Source organism: Suncus etruscus, chromosome 9, assembly GCF_024139225.1.
Source record: "Suncus etruscus isolate mSunEtr1 chromosome 9, mSunEtr1.pri.cur, whole genome shotgun sequence".
Lineage (NCBI taxonomy): Eukaryota > Metazoa > Chordata > Mammalia > Eulipotyphla > Soricidae > Suncus > Suncus etruscus.
The window spans coordinates 105022073-105041828 of NC_064856.1; the positions used below are offsets into that span (position 1 = coordinate 105022073).

The window sequence follows — 19756 nt, forward strand, 5'->3', positions numbered from 1 at the left end:
GGAGGCAGGAAGCGAGGCTGGCACCACACACCTGCCCTGCGGCTCACCACAGCCACTTCTGGCACTGATTCCTCGAGTCTTATCCTGCTGAGGAGACATTTCCTTCCTTGTGACAGGACACAGTGCTTCAAAGCCTTTCCCGCCGAGGACCGGATTCCTTTCATCCCATCTGTGCAAAGCCTGGTCCTGCAGGGGACCAGCCTCTGGCTCCCAAAATCCCCAACCCCATCTCTGAGGGGGAGCAGAACCCCCCAAGACTCTTGCAGGTTGCTCTGGACAAACTGCTCTAACCACCATGATGAGTCTCAAGAGCAGGATCTGACTTAAAAACACTTTAGTGCAATACCACACACATGGTGAACAGTGCATGCCACCGGGGGCAGGGCAGTCATGTCACAAGGTGCCCAGCGTACCCCAGCCCAGGTTTATCCAGTTGAGGCTTCCGTCTGTGCTCTCCTTCCAACACTGGCTATTAGGCAACAGGGGGACAATTGCCTTATGAGAGTAAGGCTCTTTCAGAGCAGGCAGAAGAAGGCAGATGCCAACTTCAGAGGATCAGTTGGCTTCCTCCCAGCCCCTTTCCTGCTCTGCTAGGCACAGTTAATGGCAAGCTGGAGGGTGAAAGCAGCAGAGCCAGGGCCCATTCAGAAAGCAGCAAAATGGCGTGTGTCCGGGACAGCCCTGCAGCAGTCAAGGAAGTGAAGCTGTTCCAAGACCCCCACTCTCCACCTGACAGGCTGTTCTTGGGAGGGTCACCACGGCTCATGGGGCTGCTTGCAGGCGATGGGCACAGGGAAAGGCCAGAATCCAGGTCCCAGCTGAGGCAGCAGCTAGAAGTAGCCACAGGAGGCAGCAGCAAGAAAGAGAAGAGCAGAGAGCAGTTAGCACCTCAGCGAAGCCGCCACCTGTGCCCCATGTCCATCACCGCTCCTGAAATCAGAGGGCAACCTGTTCCATGCAAAGTACCTCTCAAAGGGGAAAACCAAAGTTGGTTCCCCACACTCAACCGCTCTGAGTCCCTTCCGACCCATGGGAGATTAGGCGTCAGGACTGTGTCATCCACGTCCCGCAGTTGGGATCAGCCAGGATGAAGGTGGCCGTATGGAAAGGGAGGACCCAAAATAGCCTGCAAAGTGGGCTGAGATGGGGGTGAAGCCAAAGGCACCAGGCAGGCAGGCAGCGACTGATGGAGCAGGCCTAGGCTGGAGGCGAGCAGGGGTTCGGGCCCAGCGCCCAGTGCTAGTCTTGCTGTGTCCAGACGGCCAAGGGGGAGCCAGGGTACAGTAGAACTGCTGAAGGGACACCAGCTGTTCGTGGACGCCCCTTCCCAAGTCACTCCTTGTCATGCAGTAGGGGCTAAAAAACAGATGCACACATGTTAATGGCATGAGACCTGAAGTACCCCTGACCCACAGAAGTCACACCACGGGGACCCAAACCACATCTTTCAAGGAAGTCCTTAAGCCCCTAAATCTAGAGATGCCCCATATCTCACAACCCTCAAGGCCCCCTGTGGCCAGGGCCAGGCAAAACTTGCTTCAAGCACTCAATTATCTCCAAGCAAAGAAGTTACAAACCCCCTCATCCTGCTCAAGCCCTCCTTGGGGGGTGGGGAGATAAGACCACATGTTACCTTGAAGAACCACAGGAGAGAAATCCCCTCTCCTCCCAAGACCCCAAGAAGACCCAGATGTGCCAGCTAAACCCCTTGCTCCTTTGGGCTGACTGCAAGCTGCCCAGTGAAGTCCCTGCTGAGGGCTGGCCGGCCAGCCCGCCCAGACTTCCTGCCTCCAACCTGGCACTGCACTCGGGAGCAAGACCCGTACCTGTCTGTCAGTCAGGATCCCCAGCTCTGGACGCTTCCACGGCGAAGCGAGGAGAATGTAGAGCACTGCCAGCCCAAAGACCACCACCAGCATCCCAGTGCAGTTTGCAAACACGGCCTCGCTGGGGAGTGTCGAGTACTGGTGGGTGGAGTTTTTCCTGAAGGGGACAAACCGCAGGGGCCCCTCAGAGACTCTTCCACCTCCCTGTGCCCTGTGAGACACACAATCCCAGGAAGACATGAAAGGGTCCCCGCCACAATCTGGGAAGTGCCTATGACTGTTGAGGAACCTGGCAGTGCCTGCAGAACTTGGCACCCGCAATAAGAGGCACGGCCATGGGCCAAAACCATATCATGGCAGGTAGGGTATTGGCCTTGCAGGCAGCCAAACCAGATTCGATCTCTGGCATCCCACCTGGTCCCCATGCACCGCCAGGAGTGGTTCCTGGAGTGCAGAGCCAGAAGTAACCCCTGAGCACCGCAGGGTTTGGCCCCCAAACAAAACAACAAAAAGAAGAATGGCCGTGCTTGGCCAGTCCCTGTGCATGGGAGCTATGGGGGAAGGGAGGTGGCAATGGTTGAGAGGACACAGCCCTGCTTGACCCTCACTGGCGGCAGTGACCATGCCTGAGGACAGATGAGGACACCTCCACAGTGGCCTGACACACAGGAGGGGCTGAGTCCACAGGATGCTGCACACAGATTTGCCGAAAAACTTCGCCTGAGAGAGACTCCTCTCTGCCTTCCCCTGTTCCTGCCCTGCCACTCAGGGAAGGGGGAACCTTCACTCACAAGCTGAAGATCAGCTTCTCGTTGATGCCAGAAATGACGGACGCCATGGCCAGCGAGAGGATGGAGGCTCCAAAGAAGACGTGGAATGGTTTGAGGAGGGCGCGCAGCCACTCAGAGGCCCAGGGCAGCAGGAAGACAGAGAAGCCCAAGCACCACTGCGGACACAGGAAGGGAAGAGGCGGTCGCAGTGGGTGAGGTGGACTAGGTGAGGCCGATGGAGCACTTGTCAGCTGCATTGCCACAGATGAGCGCTGCAGCAGCTGCCCCGCTGGCACTGGGCACCTGGCCCATGGTCACCCTGTTTTCGACACTCCTTGCAGCAGCGTAGGTCCTGCCACACCTTGATACTCGCTGCCAGACCATGATGTGACATGCACCCGTCTCCCGTAAAGGCTCCAGTTTCCTTCCCAGCCGCTCTGCCTCCCTCCATACATAGGCATCAGGGTCACGTGAGCCATTTCTGGCCGCAAGGGGCAAGGGAGGCAGGAGAGGCAGCCTCAGCTTGGCGTGGTGCGCGCTAGAACAGGCAGCCCAGAGCAGCCCCTGCGATGGGGGAGAGTAGGAGCCATGGACCTCCCCTTGACATAGCCCTTGACATCAGCAAGCAGAGGGGAGCTGAGGATGGAGGGGTCCACCCACCTGGCAGGCAAAGAGGAAGACGGTGGTGATGCCCAGCCAGCTGTGCAAGGAATAGAGGTTGGCAATTTTCTGTTGGTTGTGGTATTGGAAGACGGCGAAGAGCCCCAGCACGGTCAGGATGAAGGCTGCCAGGTGCAGGGCCGCATGCAGGACTTTCCAGGGCATCTTGGGCCCCACCCATGACTGGGGCAGGCGGTACACCAGTGAGGCTGTAGGAGAAAGGTCAGGGCTCACACACACCGCAGGTTGCCCCCTTACCCAGCCTCAACCCAGGCAGCTTCCTCAGGAGGACAGAAAGGAATTTGATGGGGCTGGAGAGATAGTACAGTGGTAGGGCATTGCATGCCTGGAATGCAAACGACCCAGGAGGGATCCGGTTCGATTCCGGCATCCCATATGGTCCCCTGAGCCATTTCTGAATGCAGAGCCAGAAGTAACCCCTGAGTGCTGCCAGGTGTGGCAAAAGAAAGAAAAAGAAAAGAAAAGAAAGTAATTTGAGGGGGCTGGAGAGATAGCATGGAGATAGGCATTTGCCTTGCTCACAGAAGGACAGTGGTTCGAATCCCACCATCCCAAGGAGTAACTTCTGAGCATAGAGCCAGGAGTAACCCCTGAGTGTGACCCAAAAACCAAAACAACAACAACAAAAGAAAGTAATTTGAGGACATCCCATGGATCCCTTTTATTGTGGGTTTATTTTGGGAGGAGCACACCTCTGCACTCAGTATTACTCCAGGCTGTGCTGGGGGGTTGGGGGGAACGTAGGAGGGGCTGGGCATTGAATTCAGTCAGCAATTGGCTGTATGCAAGGCAAACGCCCTCCCCCACGGTACTATCTTTCCAGTGCCTCAAATTATCTCTGGGACAGCAGCCAGCCAAGAAGATAGACTAGAGTGCCAGTAGTGGGAGGGGCATGTAGGGTTTCTTTGCCCTTCCCAGCTGCTCGGTTAACCCCAGTGCAGCCTGCAGTACAACTGGGCTTAGCTGGCACAGACACAGGTTTTGAGGATCACCCACTTGGGTGGGTTGGAGGTGGTCCAAGATTAGGAACCTCTGCTCTGAAGTCACTGCCTCCAACAAGACAGTCAGGGTCCCTAAGTCCTTGCAGAGCACTCCAAAAGATAGAGAGGTGCTTGGCCATCTTGTGTTCCAGACCCTCCCCCTGTTTCTCTGGCACTTTGGCTAAGGGCAAGGCTGTGTCCTAGGGGCCTGAGTCAGCTCAGGTTCAGCTTTGCCCTTTGCTGGTTTGTCCCCAGCGTTCCTGACTGCAGGGACTAGGACCTTGTGGTTCCCCATACACAGGACAGACTCTCAGTTGGTGGCCTCATCAAGCCCAGTTTCCTGGGAACAAAAGCCCATTTGGGCCCTGGTTCTGCCTGCATGAGGCAAAGCCAGGTCCTTGGGAGGTGCAGAGGCCTCACCCAAGAACATTTACCCTCCTGCTCCCTAGCACCGATTCGAAAACCACAGGCTGCTGACCATGTTGTTTGTTTTTTTGGTACTGGGGATCGAACCCAAGGCCTCACATTTGGAAAGCACTGGGCTCTCTCCCTATTAAACGACTTCCCAGGCCCCCTCTCTATTCTGGTGAAGTTGTTGAAACAACCATTACGTGGTCGTGCCCATAGGGCTGAGCTGAGGAGTCCAGAGCCCAGGGCCTGCAGAGTCTAAAGGTTGTGCTACCTGGCCCCTTGGGGATAGGTGTGCACCTCGGTACCCAACAAGAGGGGCAAGGGGCTCCTTAAACCATTTTCACCAGTGAGCTCTTTTTTTTTTTTTCCCCAAGAGAACTGCTGCTCACTGAACCAGAGAAGGCCAGGTGGCCATGTGTGGAGCTATTAAGAGAGCACAGTGGGGCAGGCACTTCCTGCCATGGGACTAAGCTAGGTTTGATCTCCAGTACGCCATATGGTCTGTCATAGGTGATCCCTGAGCACAGACACAGAAGTAAGTCCTAGATTTAGAACCTCCCTCTCCACCTCAAAAGTGGCCCTATGCTGGGGCTGGAGAGATAGCATGGAGGTAAGGAGTTTGCCTTGCATGCAGAAGGATGGTGGTTCGAATCCCAGCATCCCATATGGTTCCCCCGAGCCTGCCAGGAGCGATTTCTGAGTGTAGAGCCAGGAGTAACCCCTGAGTGCTGCCAGGTGTGACCCCCCCCCCCCCAAATAAAAGTGCCTTTCCTCCCATGCTAATTCTCTGGCTCCTCACCTGAGAATTTTTGTTTGTTTGCTTGTTTTGGGCCACACCTGGAGGTGCTCAGGGGATTATGTGGGATATTGGAAATTGAAACTGGAGGGTTGAGAGTGGGGGCTGTGCGTGTGCATGGCAGAACAATCCGGGTTGTATACAAGGCACACACCTTACCTGCTACCTAACTTTTTTTTTTTTTGCCACATCTGGTGGCACTCAGGGGTTACTCCTGGCTCTGAACTTGGAAATCACTCCTGGCAGGCTCAAGGGACTAAAGGGGATGCAGAGGATCAAGCCCAGACTGGTCCTGTGCCAGGCCAATGCCCTACTCACTCGCTCTGCTATCACTTTAGCTGCTCACCAGATAAATTTGTATACAACTTAGATATGCAGGTATATCAACATGAATATAGAATCAAGCCTTATAAAAAAATCATAAAGATGGGGCCGGAGAGATAGCACAGCCATAGGGCATTTGCCTTGCATGCAGCTGATCTAGGAGGGGCAGTGGTTTGAATTCCAGCATTCCATATGGTCCTTGGAGCCTGCCAGGAGCGATTTCTGAGTGCAGAGCCAAGAAAAGAAAAAAAATCACAGACTTTTTTTTCCCCAGTAAATACCAAGTAAGTCATGCAGTCCTGGAAGGGCTTTAAGCCACCAGCTCTCAATTTCATGTGAAGCTGCCCTCTCTGATGCCTTCCCCTCCCAGTCACCCTTCCTCTGAGTGACCCATAAGTCAAGTGACTAAGAGCAACCCCCCCCCAGAAGGAGAATGCTGCTCTACTCGACCAGGTCTCCAGTGCTCTTGTGCCCACTGCCAACTCACCAGCTCCGTAGAGCACCACCATGCCGGCGACCATGAGCACGGGGTGCCAGTTGAACATGTGCAAGGTTTTATCCCAGGCGAAGCCCCCGCGCCAGGCATGCATCCAGTAGGCAGTGAAGAGCAGACATATGGAGCCCAGGGAGCCCAAGGCCAGGCAGGACACATAGAAGCAGCCGGCAGCCATGATTCCACTTTAGGCCTAGAAGCAGCACAGGTCATGTCATGGATCCCTGCTCGGCCCACTTAGAGCCCAGGGATCTAGGCTGTGTTCCCCCTGTCACAGGGTGGCCAACTCAGGCCCATGGCAGGGCTGCCTCTGCTGCAGCCCAAAGCCCAACTGGGACCCACAACCCAGCCCAGAATCTGTGCTCACAGAACCTGGAGGAATTACTAGTTGAATCCTTCCAGTAACCAGGCCCATGGCAGGCCTGTTGAGAGGTTGGCCACAGGCTTTTTTTTGGGGGGTGGGGGGGAGGTCCAAAACCCAGTGGTGCTCAGAAGTTACTCCTGGTAGGCTTGAGGGACCATATGGGATGATGCTGGGAATGAAACCTCAGTTGGCTGCATACAAAGCAAACGCCCTACTTGCTGTGCTATCACTCCGGTTCCCATAGGCTCCTACTTGGGCGAGAAACCTTCTTCCTCAGAGGGGGAATTCTGTGGATGACGCCTGTTCCTCGTCACCCACACCAGAAACTGGGTGGGCGGCCTCATTCCCCCAGTTCTGCCTCTTCTGCTTTCTCTTCAGCTGGGAAAAACCCAGGGGAAAAAGAGGAAGCCCAAGCTATGGTCTAGAAAATCAAGAATCTATTTCGATTCAGAGCTGGGTAAGTTCTGAAACCAGGGAGGAACTTGGGGCAAACCAGTAGCTGTAACTGGAACCCAGTCAATGGGCCTGAGGCACAGTGGGCGCAGGCACAGGTCTTGGCACTGCCAGTTTTAAGCCTCTGTGGTGGCAGCATGGGCCCCGCTCTCTGGGCAGAACTTGCTGTACAGTCTCAGCTGGAGGGGGACATGGAGCTCTCATCTCTCAACCAGCTGTTAGAGAGAAAGCCCCGACCATTGCCTGGAACCCCCAAGAAGGCTAAAGGTCCCATCTCACCGTCAGAGTCGGAGGCAGTGGCTGTAGTGGCGGTTCTGTGCCCAACACTCAGGACTGGGGCCTCCCGGAATAAGTCACCTGGGCTTATGCAGGACTCGGCCTAAAGGGCAGAGCGAGAAGTGGGTCACCTGCTGGAAGGTGGTGAGGAGCAGAGCACGCCCAAAACCTTATACCTTTGATCCCTATTCTCCTCTAAGTAGCCACTTTACAGATGGGGGAAACTGAGGCTCAGAAAAACAGAAAGCAGGGTGGTGAGGTGGCGCTAGAGGTAAGGTGTCTGCCTTGCAAGCGCTAGCCAAGGAAGGACCATGGTTCGATCCCCAGCGTCCCATATGGTCCCCCCCATGCCAGGGGCAATTTCTGAGCGCTTAGCCAGCAGTAACCCCTGAGCATCAAACAGGTATGGCCCGAAAAAACAAAAGAACAAAAAAAGAAAGAAAGAAAGAAAGAAAAAAAAAGCAAGCATGATGGGCCGGGGATTGGGGGGCACAAGAGTTACATCTGGCCTAGTAGGCCTTAAGGCTCCCCTGTGGCCCACAGGTTGCCTGGGCAACTGAGAAAAAGGATTAAAAGACACAGCATAATGGGAAATATAGTACCAGCATAGCAATTGGCTCTAATTCCTCAAAGCTTTGGAGCTTAACTCCCACCCTGTACCCCCTTGCATGTCAACCCCAATCCTCAGGATCCCCATTCAAACCTCGCTCTCTACCTGATCAGAAAGAGGCTCAGAAAGGTGACCCAGACTGGCTAGAATCTCCGAGAAAGGAAGAGCTTGAGGCTGGGCAAAAAGCAAATTTATTCTGTAGGTGCAAGAGGGTTCTCGTAAGCACATTTCTGAGGTGCAGGTGCAACCTCCTACCCTGGGGGATGGGGTGTCCCCTGCAGCTGCTCCAAGCCAGAAGTCTACTACAGTGCCACTAAGTGGGACCCAAAACTCAAAAGAAAGGGGCCAGAGAGAAGTTTCAAGGGGCTAGATTTGCCTACCAGAGGCCAGACTGCGTGATCCCCCCCAAACACCAGAGTGACTCCAGAGTGGGGAGCAGCCCGAGAACACTGCTGTTTAGTGTGTGATCCCCCAAAACAAAAGATACAAGCTTCCAGGAACCTGACAAGAGAAAACATGCCGCCAGCTTCCCTAAAAATCCAAAACACGTGCCAAGATGCACTCCTGGCACAAGCAATGGCTTCTGCTCCAGCAAGGACAGAGGAAGCAACACTTTAGGTCACTAGATGGTCAGCCCGAAGCCCACAAAGAAGGGGGAAGTGGACACTGGAAATAGTAACTAACGTTCACGTGTTTCTTTTGTGTAAAAAAGTAAAAGTAAACAGGTTTGTGAGTGATAGAGTATCAGGGAAGGGGCTTGCCTTGCATGTGGCCAACCCGGGTTCCATCACCAGCATCTTTATGGTTCCCCGAGCTTCGCCAGGAGTAGTAACCCCTGAGATTGCCAGAAGTGATTCCAAAAACAAAATGTCAAAGAAATTTTATTAGGAGCAAAGTGGTTCAATGGCAGAGAAAGGAGATCCTGAGTTCAACCCCCAGCACAGCCAGGAGTGACCCTTCCCAACACCAGAGAGTCAATAGTCCATGAGCACAGCCAGACATGAGACTCAGAGCAAAGGCTTTGCAAACCTAGGGAACGATGTCATCCCTCCACCTGGCTCTTCTCCCACCCAACAGGTCTTGGATTACAGCTCTGGGGTGAACTAGACCAATCCGGGGTGTGAGTATGAGTCACTATACTGATAGGAACTGAATGTTATTCTGTTTATGGGGCCTTTCTTAGCCGGAAATAGAATCAAAGCAGACAATGCAGTGAAAATCAAACCCAGAGGCCAGGAATATCTTCTCATTTCTTTTTGGCGGGGAGCAAGGGAAGCCATACCCAACTGTGCTCAGGGCCCATTCCTGACTCTGTGTTCAGGCATCACTTCTGGCAGTGCTCGAGGGACAATAAGGAGTGCAAGTGCCAGTCTGCCGTGGACAAAGCCAGCTCCTTCCCCACTGTGCTCTTTCTGGCCCCTCATCTCCTTTCTTCCAAGAATGCAATGCAACGGTTTCTAGAGGGGTCCACTATAATTTGGGTGCCAAGACCACTCAAAATTTTTGAGGCAGAAGTCGGTAGATGCTTCTGGAAAGAGTCAGAATGCTAAGTAGTCCAGGCTTTGTTCATTGTGACATCTCTGAGATCACACACAATTAAACCATCAATTTTGTGGCTGTGTCAGAATAAAAAAAAACAAAAACAAAAACACCTTCAGAGATGATCATGGCCATGTTCCCAAAACACTTTATGGAGACTAGAATTTAGAGTCATACATCTATAAGGCACAAAGTATGATTCTTTCATTCATCCCCAATCATTTAAAAGTGTCATGGAGCTGGTGTGGTGGCGCTAGAGGTAAGGTGCCTGCCTTGCCTGCGCTAGCCTAGGACGGACTGTGGTTCGATCCCCCCAGTGTCCCATATGGTCCCCCAAGCCAGGCTCAATTTTTTTTTTTTTTTTTGGTTTTTGGGCCACACCCGGCAGTGCTCAGGGGTTACTCCTGGCTCTCTGCTCAGAAATAGCTCCTGGCAGGCACGGGGGACCATATGGGATACCGGGATTCGAACCAACCACCTTTGGTCCTGGATCGGCTACTTGTAAGGCAAATGCCGCTGTGCGCAATTTCTGAGCTCATAGCCAGGAGTAATCCCTGAGCGTCACGGGTGTGGCCCAAAAACAAAAACAAAAACAAAAGTGTCAGAGGTGAGTGGCCAGAGCGGTGACACAGCAATAAGGCATTTGTCTTGCACACGCTAACCTAGGAAGGACCACGGTTCAATCCCCTGGCGTCCATATGGTCCCCCAAGCCAGGAGCGATTTCTGAGCGCATAGCCAGGAGTAACCCGAGTGTCACCGGGTGTGGCTCAAAAAGCAAAAAATATATAAATAAATAAATAAATAAGAGGTGGGTGGGGCTGGAGTAATAGCAAATTGGGTAGGACATTTATTTACCTGCAGGTGGCTTACCTGGGTTTGATCCTCAGTATCCCATCTGGTCACCCGAGTCTGCCAGGAGTAATCCCTGAGCACCACCGGGTGTAGTATCCCCAAAACTAAAAAAGCCAGAGGCTGGAGAAAGAGCGCATTGGGCTGAGCACATGCTTGGCACGTGTGTGGGAAGCTGGTCTCATCCCTGGCTCTGTGTCCACATGATCCCAGAGCACCGACAGAAGCAACTGTTGGAACAGCTGAGAAAAGTCACTGAGCACCCTGGGGTGTGACCCCAAAGCAAAGAGACTTAATTTTATTTTTTGGCCACACCCAGGCTTGGCACTCAGGGATCATTCCTGACTTAGGGGGACTAAATGAGGATGCCAGGAATTGAATCCACGACAAGCATCCCTACCCTCGCTGTACTATATCGCTCTGGCCCCTTAATTCCAAAAAATGGAAGAACTTGTGTCAGAGACAGAACAGGGGGTAAAGTGGTTGGTTGCCTTGTATGCAGCTGGCATCCCAAGAAGGTTCAATACCTGGCACATCATAAAATCATGAATGATCCCTGAGCACAGATGCAAAGTCCCAAAGCCCCACGAATGTTAAAGCAACTTGGTTAAATTTAAGGTGCCTTAGTCTGGTTCCCTCGCTCTCAAGGGTGCCTCACTGCCAAGGTAGCTTCAGACTTCCAGAAATCCCCATCGGGAGGTAAGCCAAGACCAGAGGTTAAGAGACCCGCCGTTGGAACAGAGCAGAGCTTGGTCCGGGTCAAGAGTCCGAAGAAACGCTCCAGAACCAGAGGGTACCCCCATTCTTGATTCTTGCTGGGATCAGAAACCAAAAGTTAACCTCGGGGGGGGGGGTAGTTTTAAAGACGAGGGGCTCCGCCTGCTGACTTGCAACTTCCTTGCGAACAGCTTCCAAGCCTTTGCAAACTAAGCTCCAAAGAGTGACAGGAGGGGTCCAGGAGAACAAATGATTACAAATGCCTAAATGATCAAAACCGGTTGCGCTGACAGCAGCAGAAAGCGAGAGCTGGGAGCCAAGTCAGCATTCGGACCCAGGTCCCAGACTGGGCTCTTTCTCACCCCCAAAAGCACAATGGGACGCCGCTGGGCTGGAATCTCCGAAGTCAACGTTTCTCTCTCCGGATGACAGGCGATGCCACAGACTCCCGACTGGCCGCACTCACTTGACAGCGGTACTTAATGCATAGCAAGTCGGGCCGCCTCGCCCTTTTATAGGCTGACTCCACTTCCGGTCGCGCGCACAACCTTCTGGGAGTTGGAGTCCGCGGCCGTGGCGAGCTTCTCGCGCGCACAGCCTTCTGGGAGTTGAAGTCCACCGCCGCTTGCACCCAGCGCGCCGAGTCCGTCATCTTCCAAGTCATTCCCATTGCGGCCGTTTTATTCCTCCAACCCGGATTCCAGGGAACCAACTATGCCGACACCCTGGTTCGTCATCCCACACCTCGTAAAAAAAGCGGAGATAGGAGAGTCGGGGGACGGGCCCGGTCCAACGACGGAGGCTAACATGGCGGCCGGGCTGGCCACAGAGCGGGCCGAGAACGCAGGGACCCCGCCCACCAACTTCCGGTCTTCGTGGACTTCCGAGGGCGGGGCCAGAGTCTCCATGGCAACCGGCGCTGGGCCTCGGAGGTGAGCGGGAGGCTCGGGATGAGCATTGAACGGCTTTGGGGACTTGTTGTGAATGAAAGGCCCTGGGCTGGAGAGTTAAGACTAGTGGGCAAGGCGCTTGCCTTGCACCTGGTTTGACCCCCTGATTGCAGAAGAGTGATTCCTGATTGCAAAACTAGGAATAAGCAGCCCTGAGCACTGCAGGGGAGAGCCCCAAACAAGACAAGAAAGGCCCATCTTTTCCACAATAGCCTCTCCATAGAGGCTGCAGGCAAGTGAACCTGTTACCTGTTTAGTTTTGTTGTTTTTTTGTCTGCCAACACCACCTCCCCACTCCTGAGCTAAGATTGCCCCTCTATTTTACCGTTTATCTAACAGTAAAAAAAAATAAAGTTGTTTGTGTGTTTGTTGTAAGGGGGGTGTTTGGAGCCATCCCTAGCAGTGCTCAGGGACTATTCTTGGCTTAGTGCTTAAAGGGTAATTTATGGCAGTACTCCAGGGACCACATATGGATCGGATCCCAGAATACATACAAAGCATGCACTCACCCCCATTGAACCATTGAGCCCTTTAAAAACAGTTTTATGTTACAAGCTTTTGCCCTTGGTACCCTTAGGGACTATTCCTGGCTCTGTGCTCAGGAATAACCTTTTTTTTTTTTTTTTTTTTTTTGGTTTTATTTTGGGGGGTGGTGTCCACACCTGGTAGCGCTCAGGAGTTACTTCTGGCTCTATGCTCAGAAATCGCTCCTGGCAGGCACAGGGGACCGTATGGGACACCAGGATTCGAATCACTATCCTTCTGCATGCAAGGCAAACACTCTACCTCCATGCTATCTCTCCGGCCCAGGAATAACCTCTTGACAGTGCTCTGGGGATCATGTGGAGTGCTGGGGATTGAACTGGGGTTGGCCACATGCAAGGCAAGAGCCTTACCCACTGTATCATCACCATCTCTCTAGTCCCCAGTGGGATTGCTTTGGAAAGCTGGTTGTGCTGGCAGAGTGGAAGAAGTTGTGGGGAGAGGGCTCTCTGATTCCCCAAAAACCCTTTGTTCCAGAAGTGGCCGTACTTTCTGTGTGGTCCTGGAGGGTTCAGTGTGGAGCTGGCTGGTGGCTGACATGCCTTTCCAAATTACATCTTGATGAAGTTCACTGCCATGGCTCCTTTCTGCATGCCTAGAACATTCTGAGGTGTGCTAGGGAATAAGGTATGGCCACTGTTGGTCACAGTAGCCAAGCAGAACTCAGTACTCACACTCTGCAGTGTCTCAGGGACTCTCGTTATTGTGCAAACAGAGGTCTGTGTGGAGTGAGGGCTGAAGGGAGAGCCTGTCGCAGGGAGCAGCTGCTTGTTTGTGTTGATGGTTTTGTTCATGGCTGAACCCGTCACCTAGAACACTGCCTGGTATATAGTAGGTCCTCACTAAAGAGTTACTGTGTCTATGAACTTCTTTTCCCTTCTTTTCTCGGCCATATCCAGAAGTGCTTCAGGGATGCTCCCAACTCTTCTGCTCAGAAAGTTGCTCCTGGCCGTATTCTGGGGACCCTGTGGGTGACAGGATCTAACCACTAGTCTGCATGCACTCAGCCTTTTGGCTGTCCATGTGGGCCTTGGAAGAATAAAGTGCTTTTTCGTTTGTTTTTTTTTTTTTTTTTGGGCCACACCCAACAGTGCTCAGGGCTTGCTCCTGGTTCTGCGCACAAGGGTCACTCTTGGCAATATGTAGGGGACCAAACCCCATCAGTCACCCTTACTGGTTGTACTATCTCTCTGGCTTCATGCATTTCTAACCTCACCCCACTTTTGTGTCTCAACAGGTGGTGGCCTTCAAGCTAGGGAGACAGCTGTGATTCTACAGAACCCACACTTCCCCTTCTCCCTCTCTTTCCCTTCGTCCTGGGGAAGGAGCCCAGAGCTGTTGCCAAGGAACTGGGCATGTGCCCACGGGGCCTGAGGGTGGGTGGACAATGTTGCAGACCAGTAACTACAGCCTGGTGCTGTTGCTGCAGTTCCTTCTGCTGTCCTATGACCTCTTCGTCAACTCCTTCTCGGAGCTGCTCCGCACAGCCCCTGTCATCCAGCTGGTGCTCTTCATGTGAGTTCAGTGGTGGGTGGCATTGTGGGCAGTGCTTCTGGCCACGGTGACTTAACATTTCAGAATTGTGCATGGAGAAACTGTAGGAAGAATCCAGCTTCTGGGTACTCCAAAGCCCCCTAACATGTCACAGGCTCTACTGCCTGGGTTTAGGAGAGCATTTCACATAGAAAATGGCAGCCCTGGGGCCGGAGAGATAGTAGGGAGGTAGGGCATTTGCCTTACATGCTGGATGGTGGTTCGAATCCTGGCATCCCATATGGTCTCCCATGTCTGCCAGGGGCAATTTCTGAGCTCAGAGTCAGGAGTAACCCCTGAGCGCTGCTAGGTCTGACCCCCCCAAAATGGCAGCCCTGGGGCCAGAGCAGTGGCACAGGCAGTAGGGCATTTGCCTTGCATGTACTAAGCTGGGACAGACCGTGGTTTGATCCCCTGGCGTCCTATATGGTCTCCCAAGCCAGGAATTATTTCTGAGTCATAGCCAGGAAAGCAAATGGCAGCCAAGAGTTAGAGCGATATCACAATGGGTAGGACACTTGCCTTGTATGCAGCTGACCCAGGTTTGATCCCCAGCATCCCATATGGTCTCCTGAGCCTGCCAGGAGTGATTCCTGAGTATAGAGTCAGGAATAATCCCTAAGCTCTGCTGGGTGTAACCTCTAAAGTAAACCAACCAACAAAAGAGAGAGAGAATACCAGTCACATAGCTCAAATGCTCCTTTCCCTCATCTTTGAGCAGGTTATCTTCTGTTGCCATAACATTGCCAGGAGCGGGGAGGGTGCTTGCTTTGCAAATAGCCAACCTAGGTTTCAACCCCTGCATCCCATAGGGTCCCTTACACTCTGCCAGGAGTGATTCCTGAGCACAGAGCCCTTTCCCCAAAAAATAAAAAAGGAGTAACCCCTGAGCATCACCAGGTTTGGCCCCAAAACCAAAAAAAAAAAAAAATAAAAAAGGATAACACAATGGTAGCTCTTGGATGTCCCTCCCTGATTGTTGTAAGGCTCCTGAGGTAAGGCCTAAACTGAAAAGCTGAGTTCGCTCCACCTTCCTTCCCTCAGCAATAGGCCATGCATGTGCAAGGCTGGCAGCCATGTCTAGGCCCTGCATGCCTGGGGCTTATACCTCTATAGGGAGAAACCCTGAGCATAGCTGAGACAGAAAAACTGGCAGGACAGGTAGGGGTGTCCAGAAGAACTGGGACAGGAGGAGGGGGAGAATAAACCCATATATGGAAGCACACATTGCTAGGACTGTTGGGCCCATGCTCCTTTGGTGGTAACGCATAGTGACCTCTGCTCTTCACTGGTGTCACACTGTGACTAAAAAGTTGTGGGGCTGTGCAGGGACAGCTGCTTACTCGAGGCAATGGCATTAAAGCAAACACTTTTCCAAGAGGGGCCATTTGAGATGAGGCCTGTACGCCATTTAAATGCTTAGATTAGGCAAGAGCTTGGCCGCCCATTCTAAAGAATTTTCTGGAGCGCACCAGGATTCCGATTTCTCACGGGCACAAGCTGAGTGACAGCAAGGAATGTCTCAGTCATTGGGGCCAGCGGGTCATTTCTGTTCCCTGCTGTTTGGGGCAGAAAACCCCTTTTTCTCTGGAAGTTTCAGGGGCCTGGAAGTCGGACCACATGGTCCTTGAGGACTTTGGCCTCCCTGTGACTGCTCTTTCTGCCCACAGCATCCAGGACATCGCCATCCTCTTCAACATCATCATCGTTTTCCTCATGTTCTTCAACACCTTCGTCTTCCAGGCCGGCCTGGTCAACCTGCTGTTCCACAAGTTCAAAGGGACCATCGCTCTGACGTTTGTCTACCTCGCCCTCAGCATTGCCCTTCATGTCTGGGTCATGGTAAGTTCAAGAGTGAATCTTGAGTCTGACTGGAGCAGGGCGAGGAGCCGCTTCTATCTGGGAGTCAGCCCTTGCTTGCACTTTGCACAGAATCTTGGTCAGGAAGGTCAGGGAGGTTAGTGGAGATGAGCCTGGGTTCTAGGCGCGATTTGGACAAGTTGAGTGGTGAAGCGCCTGCCTGGCCTGTGTGAGACCCTTGGAATCAGCACTACTGAAACCACCAAAGCAGAAGTCTGGCATTCGGCCAGTATGTTTCTAGTGCATTGAACAGCCTCCCCCGTAGCGTTGCGCTCCTGAAACCTTCAGTCTGTTCGCCTGCCAAGGTCGAGTCAGGAAGCAAATCTCTGTCGTCCTTAGTTAGTTCTTCAGGCTTTGGGTGATGGGACACAGAATTTGTGTGGGCAGCTATGTCACCTGGGATACAGCCACACATGAGCACAGTTACCCATAGTGCCTCGGGCCCAGGGGATCCTCTTCGGATTTGGGGGGGGAGGGGCATTTGGGCCACACCTGGCAGGGGCAGGCAGTAACTCAGGGGTTACTCCTGGCTCTCTGCTCAAAAATCACTCCTGGGGGGGCCGGGCGGTGGCGCTGGAGGTAAGGTGCCTGCCTTGCCTGCGCTAGCCTAGGATGGACCGCGGTTCGATCCCCCGGCGTCCCATATGGTCCCCCAAGAAGCCAGGAGCAACTTCTGAGCGCATAGCCAGGAGTAACCCCTGAGCCTCACAGGGTGTGGCCCAAAAAAAAACCAAAAAAAAAAAAAAAAATCACTCCTGGGGCCCGGAGAGATAGCACAGCGGTCTTGGCCTTGCAAGCAGCCGATCCAGGACCAAAGGTGGTTGGTTCGAATCCCGGTGTCCCATATGGTCCCCTGTGCCTGCCAGGAGCTATTTCTGAGCAGACAGCCAGGAGTAACCCCTGAGCACCGCCGGGTGTGACCCCCCCCAAAAAAAAAATCACTCCTGGAGGCACAGGGGACCATGTCGGATGCTGGAATTCAAACCAACATTGGTCCTGGGTCAGCCGCTTAAAAGGCAAACACCCTACCGCTGTGCTATCTCTCTGGCCCCCTCTTTTGTAGACTTTTTGTGGATTTTTTTTTGGCCTCACAAATGTTTCTATCTTGTATATTATGTGTTTCTCATGTGCCCGTTTTGGGTCGGATGATTTTAGGGTCATACCCAGTGGTATTTAGGGGTGATTCCTGGCTCTCTGCTCAGGAATCACCCCCTGGTGATACTTCAGGGGACCCTATGTAGGGCTGGAGATTTTATGGGGTCATCTGCATGGCAAGCAAGTGCTTTACTTGCTGCCCATGTTCCTTCCCATTTTGATGGGCCATGTGAAAACCTCCAGGTGAAAACCCCCGTCCCGGGGCCGGAGAGGTGGCACTAGAGGTAAGGTGTCTGCCTTGCAAACGCTAGTCAAGGAAGGGCCGTGGTTCGATCCCCTGGCGTCCCACATGGTCCCCCCAAGCCAGGGGCAATTTCTGAGCGCTTAGCCAGGAGTAACCCCTGAGCATCAAACAGGTGTGGCCCTAAAAACCAAAAAAAAAAAAAAAAAAACCCTAGTCCCTTCCTTTCCAAATCCACCAGACCTTAGGAGAGGCCAATCCATCCAGGAAAGGCAGAGCAGTGCCAAGTCTCAGCTGCTGCCACAGGGTAAATGGGTCCTGGCTTTGTGCATGGAGGCCACTGAGCCGATTAAGGTAGCTGAGTGCCGGCCTTTATCTGGCTAGAGCTGATCTTAGGCTGCTTTTAGACAGGACAGGTGACCAACCAACCTCCTGAGATAAGCTGTTCCCTAAGTCTTGGCAAAAACAGTGGAATGAAAGGAAATAGTCATTCCAACTTCCTCAGGGTTTAAAAGGCTGTTTCTGTTGCAGCCAAAATGAAAGAGTTTAAGGCACATTTGATTGTTTTTTTTGTTTTGTTTTGTTTTTGTTTTTGTTTTTGGACCACACCCATTTGATGCTCAGGGGTTACTCCTGGCTATGAGCTCAGAAATCGCCCCTGGCTTGGGGAGACCATATGGGACGCCGGGGGATCGAACAGAGGTCCGTCCTACGCTAGCGCTTGTAAGGCAGACACCTTAGCTCTAGCGCCACCTTCCCGGCCCCACATTTGATTGTTTTGTCTTTTGATTTGGGGCCACACTCGGCAGCACTCGGGTTATTCTTGGCTCTGTGCTCAGAAATCACTCCTGTCAGGCTCAGGACTATATGGGATGCCAGGGATCGAACCTGGGTCAGCCATATGCTAGACAAACTCCCTCCCCACTGTACTATTGCTCTGGTCACTCATTTGAGAAACACTGAAAAGTTTTGCGGGGGGGAAAGAGGGTGAGCTGAGAATGAATTTAAACCACACTGGCATTGCTATGGCCAGCCAGCAGGGCTATTCAAGCCTGAGCTGGGCATTCACCTTCCTGTTCCCATTTCTTTCAGAACTTGCGCTGGAAAGACGCCAAGCGCTTTGTCTGGACAGATGGACTCCAGACGCTGTTTGTCTTCCAGAGACTAGGTAAGGACTGGGCGCTGGTGGGTCTTACCTGGGTGGAGGGTGTGTCCCTGGCTTCCCCATACAGTCATACAGGGGGAGGCCTGTCCTGTGGCCTCGCCACACTGAACACAGCCCCTTGCCCACAGCGGCTGTGCTGTACTGTTACTTCTACAAGCGCACGGCGTTACGGCTGGGCGACCCACGATTCTACCAGGACTCGCTCTGGCTACGAGAGGCTTTCCTGCAAATCCGAAGGTGACCATCTCTGTTCCTGCCGGATGTCACAGCCACTGTGGTGCCTGCTTGGGCCAGATCAGCTAACGCTTGGCCCCAGAGCCAGCTGGTCTGCTCACTTGTGTTCAGCTTCAAGGAGTTGACCCCCAGGGTCCGGACAGATAGCACAGTGGGTAGGGCATTTGCCTTGCCACGGCCAACCTGGGTTCACACCCGGAAACCAAAATGGTCCTCCAAGCCTGCTAGGAGTGATTTCTGACCCAAAAACAAAACAATGGAGGAGACCCCAGTGCAGAATCCCCTCCCTTCTCCGATCTCCCGTTCTGCCTCAGAGACTTTGGGGTTTGTACCCTGGCCCAGGACTCCCCACAGTGTTTCCCTGGAACCATACACGGAACCGAGCGCATGGAATGAGTTTCTGTTCTCATTGGACTGAGACATTTTGATATTCTATCCCAGGCAATTTTTTTTTTTTTTACATTCTACAAATAGGAAATAAATGGACATTTTTCCCATCAGTGGTGGAATCCATATGACTCGATCTTTTCTTCATTCCCATGCATGTCAAGGCCTGCCTCAGAGGCCACTACCTCTGAAACAAAATCTTATGGCACCGAGCGAGCAGTCTGAGCTGCAAGCAAATACTGACAGAGCTATGTGGTGCAATGATAATCCTGCAGAAATTTATGGTGTCATCTCATGCCCCACCCCTGGAGTTCCACACTTGTGTTTCACACAGACTTTGTCCCCCCTCATTACATGCCTAAATTGCCCCAGAAGAATGAAATGTTCCTTTGTGGGTCAGAAAGATAAGACAAAAAGGAAGGTGCTTTCCTTGCACGAGGCTAGTCCAGGGCTTACTGGCACCCTATTTGTTTCCACAGAGCCAGGAGTAAGTCCTGAAAATCATCCTGTGTGTCTCAAAAACAAAACAAAAAAGTTCCTTTACTTATTTGGGCAAAAGAAACATTGACAATTTGTGTGACCATAAAACCAGCTTTCTGAAGGCACCTGCAGACATGACACAGCTTTTGTCTCAGTCTGGGAGCCTGGTTGAGGTGAT

The 19756-nt window shown here is 52.8% G+C and overlaps 2 protein-coding genes across 4 annotated transcripts; one reads left to right on the forward strand and one right to left on the reverse strand.

The window, feature by feature from the left end:
- Nucleotides 1-588: 588 nt before the first annotated feature.
- On the reverse strand, nt 589-11526 carry LOC126017842 (lysosomal membrane ascorbate-dependent ferrireductase CYB561A3). 3 transcript variants are annotated; one of them, XR_007498896.1, is made up of 8 exons: nt 11453-11526; nt 7378-7477; nt 6276-6474; nt 3257-3465; nt 2618-2772; nt 1827-1983; nt 1166-1356; nt 589-830 (listed from the first exon to the last, which is right to left on the reverse strand). XR_007498896.1 is itself a non-coding variant. In XM_049779904.1 (7 exons), exons 3-7 carry the CDS (start codon nt 6457-6459, stop codon nt 1333-1335), a joined length of 729 nt encoding a protein of 242 aa, XP_049635861.1. In that variant the 5' UTR covers nt 6460-6474; nt 7378-7477; nt 11453-11526; the 3' UTR covers nt 589-1332. The 3 variants fall into 3 exon arrangements, 1 of the variants encoding a protein (XP_049635861.1); XR_007498897.1 differs by having other exon boundaries at nt 1008-1356; XM_049779904.1 differs by having other exon boundaries at nt 589-1356.
- A 482-nt stretch (nt 11527-12008) lies between these two features.
- Nucleotides 12009-19005, forward strand: TMEM138 (transmembrane protein 138). The gene is made up of 5 exons (XM_049779927.1): nt 12009-12022; nt 13821-14098; nt 15787-15958; nt 18405-18480; nt 18606-19005. The coding sequence occupies exons 2-5, from the start codon at nt 13971-13973 to the stop codon at nt 18716-18718; spliced, it is 489 nt and encodes a 162-aa protein (XP_049635884.1). The 5' UTR covers nt 12009-12022; nt 13821-13970; the 3' UTR covers nt 18719-19005.
- Nucleotides 19006-19756: the final 751 nt, after the last annotated feature.